Raw genomic sequence first — 8,491 nt, 5'->3', positions numbered from 1 at the left:
GCGGAAAGGGGTTGAAAACCGTTTGTATAGCAGCTTGTTGTACCAGTGGCGCACAGACGCGAGCATGGACGACCTCTGGCCATGGCGAGCAACGATGCGTAGGGGCTTGGATCGAGCCTGGGATGAGGGGGAATCAGATGAGTAGCTCGCCACGAGCTCGTTGGTGAGGTCGGGACGGGGCAGAGCAGGGTTCGACATGACTTTTTTATAAGTGTTTGGTGAGATAATTTTTGAGCTTGCAGCTATAATTAATTTCAAACAAGTGGCAAATGACTTGGCTTGATATGATGACTTGGCATAATTAGTGTGAGATCACTGTAGCTTGACATCTGGGGTGTTACATCCTCCTACTGAACGCATATCGCCGGAATAGCTGAAATAAATCCAAGAAAATGCGAGCACCAATATCAAGTTCATGACTTGAGCCCCGTGGACAAGGGATATCACTGTCTTTCTAACTATTCAATCACAAGTTGGTTCGCGGTCGAAGATCGTCCAATAACCAAGCTGTAGCAGCTCTCCACCTGTATGATTTTCATTTAGCTTCTTGTGACCTTCGTTATCAAATAATGGTTCGGAAAATGAACCTGGATGGGATCACCATCAAGATTCGATGGCATAGTTGACAAATTAATCATAGTTTACTTTCTCAGGAAAAAAAAAAACCAATCATAGTTTACAATGGTCCAGGGCCACGTATCCAAGAATGATACGCTCAGCGTTGTTTTTTCTTTTTTTAAAAGCAGAATATACCACTTGGAATATACCATATTTTTTATTATCTCGCAAAAAAATGCATGGTTTTTTCTTACTAATTAATGTAGACGTTAGTAGTGATGATCCAACTTGATGAGGTCACCATTTGGAATATACCAAGATTCCTTGACATGGACGCATAGAAAAATCAGAAACGGAGCAATGAAAGACGGGATCATCCATGCGCCAACCCTTGATTAATTTGTACATACAAAAAAAGATGCCGATCGCCAGGCGCTTACATTACACCGCCGCACGTACGTCTCGCGTCCTCCCCACCGGCCGGACCGCCGCCCAGCTCCGGCGGCCAGCGGGCAGCTCTCCGGTCAAAGCTGCAGACATACCGCATATGGCATATGCTTCCGTGGCGAGCGTCACACGTGACCGTATCAACCTCGCTCTCCACCAATCCCGGGATGTGTGCGGTCGCCATCAAAACCATGACGTACGTCGGTATCCAGCTGAGCTGCTGCTGCTGCTACGCCGGCCGCCACAGCGAGCAGAAGGACACCGGCTGCCCTTTCCACCGCAGCGCCACGGCGCCGCCGCCTCCCGTGGCCACCGCCGCCGTGGACATCTCCCATCCGTTGTCGTACTTCCTCAGCAGCGACCTGGCCGACTCCACCGCCTCGCCCCCGAACGCCACCTGCTCGAACCCCGCCGCCGCCATGCGGTCCCGCCAGCCCTCCCGCCCCATGGCCTCCCTGGCCGCGGCCACCGCCACGGCGGTCCCCGCCTCGGCCTCCAGCAGCCGCCTGTCCTCCCCGTCCCTCCCCTTGAACGCCGCGTGCGTGGACTCCAGGAACCGCCACAGCAGCTCCAGCCTCGCCGTGAACTCGCCCGCCGCGCTGCCGTTGCCCCCGACGTCGAGCTCTGATAGCACCACCAGGTGCGGCTTGAGGTCTCTGACCCTGCGGATGATGTCCGTCCTCTCCTCGGCGGTGACATGGCCGAGCCTGAACTGGAGGCACACCACGAGCGCCTCGTCGGGACTGGTGCAGAAGCCATGCGCGGGGTCTAGTGAACTGGCGCGGCCGATCTCGAGGTCCAGCTTAATGGACTTGGCGTAACGGAGGAGATGCGGCGCGAAGTCGTACCCCGGAGGGGAGGCCGAGAAGGGCACGGGCGGGGTGGCCACGACCGTCAGCCGGACGGACGGCGGCGCTCGTCCGGCGGCCATGCGGGTGAGGGACTCCAGCAAGGTCGGCCACTGCACCCCGTGCGAGACGCCAATGTCGACGAGGTGGAGCGGCCGGGGCGCCGCGGAGGCCAGCTGCGAGATGGCGGCGTTCGCCAGCGTGTTGGGGAGCGTGAACCACGGGCTGACCTCGTGGAACTTGATGAGGGACGCGCGGAACAGCCGTGGCTCCGCGCCGGCGAACGACGGCGTCGGGGACTCGCAGGCGGCCGGCACCCTCACGGCCGCGGCGGCCGCGGGGCCCACCGCGGCGGGGAGGCGAAGCGAGAGCGCCCGCAGCCCGTACGCGGCCAGCCTGTGGTTGGCGTCGCCGGAGAAGGCCGCGAGCTCGCCGAGCACGTAGAAGAGGTGCTGCACGCGCGACAGGTTGCGCGCCTCGACGGCGACGGCGCACGGGCCCAGCAGCTGCTCCGCCCACCTCGCGTCCCGGTCCGAGCCCGCGCCGCCGCCCTTCTTTCCGCCGCCGCCCGGCCTGTCCTGCTCCGTTCGGCGACGCTGGTTGCTGCTGCTGCTATGGCCGGAGCCGGACACCACGTGCGCCGGAGACTTGCGCTTCTTGGGCGACGGCTCCGACGGCGCGGGCGACGCAATGCTTGGCGAGGGGTGGGCCAGGGGCGAGCTTGTCGCGGGCGGCGCCGGAGGCGACAGCGTCTGCGCGACGACGCTCCCAATGTCATCTTTCTGCGCCGGCAAGATGTCACACCACCAGCCGTAGCTGCCGCCGAGGTCGATGTCCCCGGCGAGCAAGGAGACGGAGTCCTCGAGCCAGTCCAAGCCGTCGCTCGTGGCGACGACGGCGAGCTCTTGACCCTCCTTCTCATGGTAGTTCATGGCTTTCACGCATGAAAGCTCGATCGCAAGAACAAATCAATTGATCTCTCACTGCGCAAACATATGCACGGGCACTGTACTACCAGAGGGAGGGGGTGGCGTGTGGTTGCTTGTGTTCTTGGCACCCAATTGACTTGGTGTTAATTGCTTCTTCTTTGCTTATGGTTGTTTTTGTAGCGAGTAGTGAGTAGTTTAGGGTTTGGCGGATGAGTAGGAGATCGACCTAGGGAGCAGGACCAGGCATCAAAATGGAGTATGTTAGCATTCTGTCCTTGTGGAGTGCTGACATGTTTTCTGCAAATTTGGAGTATTTTTTTTCTCTGCGAACTTGGCTGCGTATGGCTCCCGTGCAAAACATTAGTATTCTAAAAAAAATATCTGATTAACAAAGGGCATTTGGAATATCCCTTTTTTGATTATCGTTCTTAATAGGTGTCTTGCTTCAGTATACCTAATTCAATTTTGAAAAAGATAAATTCGTCCTCCAGGACGTACGTTCCGCCGATGCTGACACACTACTAATTAATAAGGCGTGTATACATCGGTACACACAATGTACGTATATAGACACGCTGTCATACAATACGAGTTTCCACCATATTTGAAAGATTATCATGCCCTTTTCAACGAAGAGGTAAATGATTGTTAAAAGGAGATGAGCTGAAGCGGAATCCTTCTTCGTAGTACTCCATCCGTCCCAAATTACTTGTCTTAGATTTGTCTAAGATACCGATGTACTTCCTCTGTGCCTAATATAAGTCTTTTTAGAGATTCTAATACAAACTACACATGAATGTATATAGGTTCAGTTATTTTGCTCCATATGTAGTCCATATTGTAATCTCTAAAAGGACTTGTATTTAGGAACGGAGGGGGTATCTAACACTGGCCGTATTTTCTTAGCAATATTGATTACATTAGCTTTAGTAAAACAGATTTGAAATTTACAATTGCCCAAGAATTCAATATCTCTCGGTCGATTTACTCACCGTTGGATCAACATTAAGTTTGGCCGCCTTCTCGAGTTCCTCCACATTGTTTGAAATGATGGTCTTCAGGGGCAATGATAGGTTAGGGTTTGAGGCTCACCGGTGCCCCATGGTGTTAGAGAGATGGCCGTGTGAGGAAATTTAAAAAGTCTAGTTTGACAGCCCGTCGCGTGGTTTGGAAGTTTAAAACAGTCAGTTTTACTGAGAAGTTTGGAAAACTTGAAATAAACTCAAAGTCCGTATGCTTTTGAATTATTGGGACAAGCCTTGCTCAGATGATAAAGAGCATGTCACAATGTAAAAAAACAAAGAGTGCCATGAGGGAAATTTCTTATTTAAACCCCACTTCTTATATCAGTTCTAAGCTAAAACTTGTAAATGCAGGCCTTATTACTGTCCTAGATTCATTGACTGTATGGGTGACATCTGTGCCAAAGTCTGCTTTGAAATATTCAGCTACCAACTAAGTTTGCTAGCTGCAAGAAGTGTGTGTGTGCCTATCACAACATTTCGGCACAGCAATAAGCAGTTTGGTTGGAAGGCGACAGGGATGGTTGCTAGTTGTTAGTTGGCATGCCTATGTCAGCTGTTCCTTGGATCCAGGCTGAATCTCGAATGATTAATTAGGGTCCAAATGACACCATCACAAGTGCATGTGGCCACCTGTGGGGACAGCCACCATCCTGCAAATATTGCCTGCATATATACTGCCTGCGCAGCAATTCCTCTTTCTTTAGTTCCTATTGACAATCAGGCCTCGACACATGTTCGTCCGGAAAATGGCGACACCTGATTTTAGAATGATTCTTCTGGTTCTATTTGATAATTGGTGGTGCCTGGCTAGCTAGTACCCCAGATAATTAATCTGGAATGGTTCTTCGTTGTTCTGTTTGATAATTGGTAGTGCCTAGCTAGTAGTACCCCAAATAATTAGCGAACGGTAAGCTAGAAAACCAGGTCGCTTTCTTCTGAATTTGTTACATTTAAGAGGCTGCAAATTGCAGCTTTCATAGTGTTTAGGAAACGTGTCTGGGCATCTCAAGCAACTCCTGATGCACCAGGAGAGGTCATCGAGTGACCCTTTCAGTGTTTTCTAAAGGTGCTACGTAGATGCCAGCAGGACGCGCAAATATCAGTTACTAGACATAAGAATTGCCTTCGTCCACACAGCTCTACGGCTAATTTATTCAGGTGTGACATAATGCAGATGGTGACGGTGAAATTGCTTTGCTTTTCTCGATGCATCAAGACGGTAAAATTTGTCGTCAAGGCTAGTAACAAGACAAGTTACAACTAAAAGATGTAACAGGCAGTACTTCAGTAAGTACTGTTTAGACGGCAGTTATGTCTTTTATATTTCTGCATCCTAGACGAATCTCACTGCAGTCCACCAGCCCTGTGTTTTTAGCACCGGATACTATACTGTAAGACAGGTACTTGATTTGTTGTATTTTGATGTACACAATGATGTGTATTACTCTAAGCCGGCAGTTTTATCCCTAGGCATCAGTCCAATTCCCTTGTAATCATGAACACACGTCTATTCACTTGTGTTAAATTAACTTGCAGATTCCATCTCTATATGGACTCACTTTTTCTTATCTTGGAACGAAATCTACGACAACTTGAGTAAAGAGGTTAATGTTTACTCTAAGGGATGATACAACTTGAGTAAAGGGGTTAATGTTTACTCTTAGGCCCCAAAAGATACAAGTTGGGAAGATGGTTACGAACCTAGGAACAGAATTATATTAGTATTAGGACTAGTTAAACAATTAGTCAACCAACGAAAGAGAAAACATTATTAAGGGACATTCTGTCTCACTGAGAACAATGTATGACTAATAACTGTATCACAAACAACATGATTTTCTGCACTTCAAGGGTATAAAAGGTGAAAAACTACCTCATGGCATGCATCTTCCATACTGTTTGCCTGGTTTTCAATAGCAGTATGGTCCAGAGAGAATCATCAGAAGGATTAAGTGAAGATCCTCTCCAAATGCACGAACACTGTCTTCAGATATTTCACATGTCAGACATACAAAAGAGAGATTGTTGGATTTGAGTTGTAACAAAAGAACATAATGTCATGAGCTTACCAATATTTTCACATTTAAACTGGAGAATGTGGAGCCAGCACTGATGTTGAAATCAGGGACAAAACCAATAATAGGCTCGCAAGGTACATCGTATATAAACGTTGCCTACAGGGTGAAGAGTCCCTCCTTTAACTGTCCGTTAGTTAGGAAGAAAATGAGCCTTCCCTGTGCATCGAACGTAGGTGGGCGAGCTCACACCTGTGAGCTTCAAGCCAACCGAGCTAGCGCTCGGTTCTCAGGTACATCAGTATATGAGTCATCAGTAAACAGAACTTGGTCATCGTGAGACCAAAAATCCTTAATAATCCCCATAAGGAAAAAGATCCGACTTCAACATGCAAGTCCACGCAGAAAGGCGGGCAGGTTGGTCCACTAGTTCCAGCAACAAAATAATCTCATTGCTCAAGTGTATTGTCAGGTCCACTAAACCACTGCCCACTGGCATGATCATACATTTCAGCATAAGCATGTAGTAAGAAGTTTTGTCCAAGTACCCATCCGAGGAACAAAACCTTGGTCCACCATTTGCTTCAAGACATGATGTGCATCATCTAAGCAGTTAACACTACAGAGGCCATCAATCAGCAGCTTGTACGATGAGAAACTAGGCCTCAGACCTTCAGCACTCATCATACCAACTAGGTCCTTCGCCTCCACAAACTTCTTTGAGGCCACAAGGCCATCAAGAAGTACCTGATAAGTCCCTGAATTTGGGTGGCAGCCCTCAGACGACATCGACTTGAACAGATCATATGCAGAGCTCACCCTCCCCTCTCTGCAGAGACCAGATACCAATATATTGTAAACAACCGTATCCGCGTCGATTTCCTCCTTGCGCATTCTCTCAAACAGCTCGAATGCCTCATCCACCCGGCAGTTCCGGCAGAGGAAATGCATCAGCGTCGAGTAGGTCGTCACATTAGGCCGGCACTCCTGCTTCGGCATCTCATCCATCAGCGAGAGGGCCTCACTGAATCTCCCAAACTGGCACAGCCCCTTGATAAGGATGTTGAAGCAGCAGGTGTCGAGCTCCACGCCCAGCCTGGGCGCGCTGGCGTACACCTCATGAACAACCTCGTACTGCCGCCTGCAGACGAGCATGTGGAGCACGTAGTTGAAGGTCTTGGTGGAGGGCCAGCAGCCGTACTCAGGCATCGCGTAGAGCGTCTCCATGGCCTTCTCGGGGTGGTTGGCCACATTGCCGTACATCTTGATGAGCCTGTGGAAGAACTCGTCGGAGAACCTGAACCGCTCGGCCCTCGCCCTGGCCAGCAGCTCCTCCACGTCGCTGAACCGCCTGGAGCCGGCGAGCCGGTCGATCATCAGGCCGTAGAGGGCCTCGCTGGGCTTGTAGTCGCGCCGGGCGCAGGCCTTCCGGAACACGCTGGTTATCAGAGCGGCGTCCCTGATGCTCGCGAAGATCTTGAGCACCTCGTTCGGGGCGAGCCAGTCCTTGTGGTCCAGCCGGCCGATCCAGTGGCCGTCGTCGCCTGCCGTGGAGCGGAGCCTCAGGAATGGGGGCGCCGCGCGCCGCGCTAGGGCTCTTGACATGCCGCCGCCGGGAGCTGGGAGTCGGGTGGGGCGGGGCTGGGCTACTCGAGAAGTGGTTGGAGAGCTTATCGGGGAGGTGGTGGTGGGTGTAGCAAGGAAGGAGGTGGGCTGCGCTGGGGGAGGTCCGGTGGCCGGCGGCGACTGGGTGAGGACTGAGGGGAAGAGAGGCGGAGGCGCCGCTGGGCGGCGGCGATGTGCCCGGACAGGAGGACTAGGACCATGGCGGGCCTTGGGCTCTTTCTTAGGGAAAGCCCAACTCGTCTGGTCTGAACAAATCTATGTATAGCTTTAGGATGTAAGTGTGCACGACATGACCGCGTGGCCTAATGGATAAGGCGCTCGCCTCCGGAGCGGGAGATTCTGGGTTCGAGTCCCAGCGTGGTCGGTTTTTTTACTCACCTTGGATTTAACATATCCACTCCACTATAGTTTTTTTTTGAAAGAAGTCCATAGTTTGCGTAAAGTCGTTTTTTCTTTCCTGATTTTGTTTTGAACCTTCTCCTCAATTGTTTAAGATTTTTTTTGCGGGAGAAAAAGAGATTCTCATTACTCACGGAGGCTTCTCAGCCAATGCCAAGTTTACAACAAAATCTAATCCCGAATGCAACCATACTGCAGTATGGGAAGTGCTACGGCCATACACGGCAAGTTCATGGCTAACTTAATTTTGTGACCGACAACAGCGAGTAAAAGAAATCTCCCTATCCTCAGTTGAGGTCGGATTCTTAATCTCCTTAACCAACATGCGATGTATCGATCGATCATCGGAGTGTGCTATGATCAGTGACACCGCCTCCGCGCTATCAAGCTCGGCCAAAATGGGCAGCACCGTACGATGGAGGGCCAGCTCCAGCCCCTCCCGACACGCCGCTAGCTCGGCGTCCAACGCGTTATCACATATACAAATTGTTTGAGAATTAAGAAAGCTTTAAAACAGTTAAGATTAAGACATGGACAATTCTGAAGGGTGTACAAAACTATGGAACCAAATTATGTGGCATTGACGGCGGTTGTCCATACTCTTGTGGTCAGCCTCCTCGCTAGTCTTTCGTTGGCATATTTTC

General features: G+C 50.9%; 1 protein-coding gene and 1 non-coding gene across 3 annotated transcripts; one reads left to right on the top strand and one right to left on the bottom strand.

Annotated features, from left to right (window-relative positions):
* Positions 1-5,555: 5,555 nt before the first annotated feature.
* Positions 5,556-7,625, bottom strand: LOC123190440 (pentatricopeptide repeat-containing protein At3g14580, mitochondrial). 2 transcript variants are annotated; one of them, XM_044603079.1, is made up of 2 exons: positions 5,877-7,625; positions 5,556-5,791 (listed from the first exon to the last, which is right to left on the bottom strand). In XM_044603079.1, the coding sequence occupies exon 1, from the start codon at positions 7,425-7,427 to the stop codon at positions 6,333-6,335; it is 1,095 nt and encodes a 364-aa protein (XP_044459014.1). In that variant the 5' UTR covers positions 7,428-7,625; the 3' UTR covers positions 5,556-5,791; positions 5,877-6,332. The 2 variants fall into 2 exon arrangements, with proteins under 2 accessions (XP_044459014.1, XP_044459013.1); XM_044603078.1 differs by having other exon boundaries at positions 5,556-5,787.
* Positions 7,626-7,739: 114 nt separating this feature from the next.
* Positions 7,740-7,812, top strand: TRNAR-CCG (transfer RNA arginine (anticodon CCG)). Its single transcript has one exon. It is a non-coding gene; the product is annotated as a tRNA-Arg (tRNA).
* Positions 7,813-8,491: the final 679 nt, after the last annotated feature.

The sequence above is a fragment of the Triticum aestivum genome, chromosome 2A (genome assembly GCF_018294505.1).
Source record: "Triticum aestivum cultivar Chinese Spring chromosome 2A, IWGSC CS RefSeq v2.1, whole genome shotgun sequence".
NCBI lineage: Eukaryota > Viridiplantae > Streptophyta > Magnoliopsida > Poales > Poaceae > Triticum > Triticum aestivum.
Note: the sequence above shows the minus strand (reverse complement) of the source record. Positions and strands in the feature narration are given on the sequence as shown.

What these genes read in the sequence shown, in the direction of transcription:
- LOC123190440 (XM_044603079.1), bottom strand. Translation starts at nt 7,427, where the DNA reads ATGTCAAGAGCCCTAGCGCGGCGCGCGGCGCCCCCATTCCTGAGGCTC.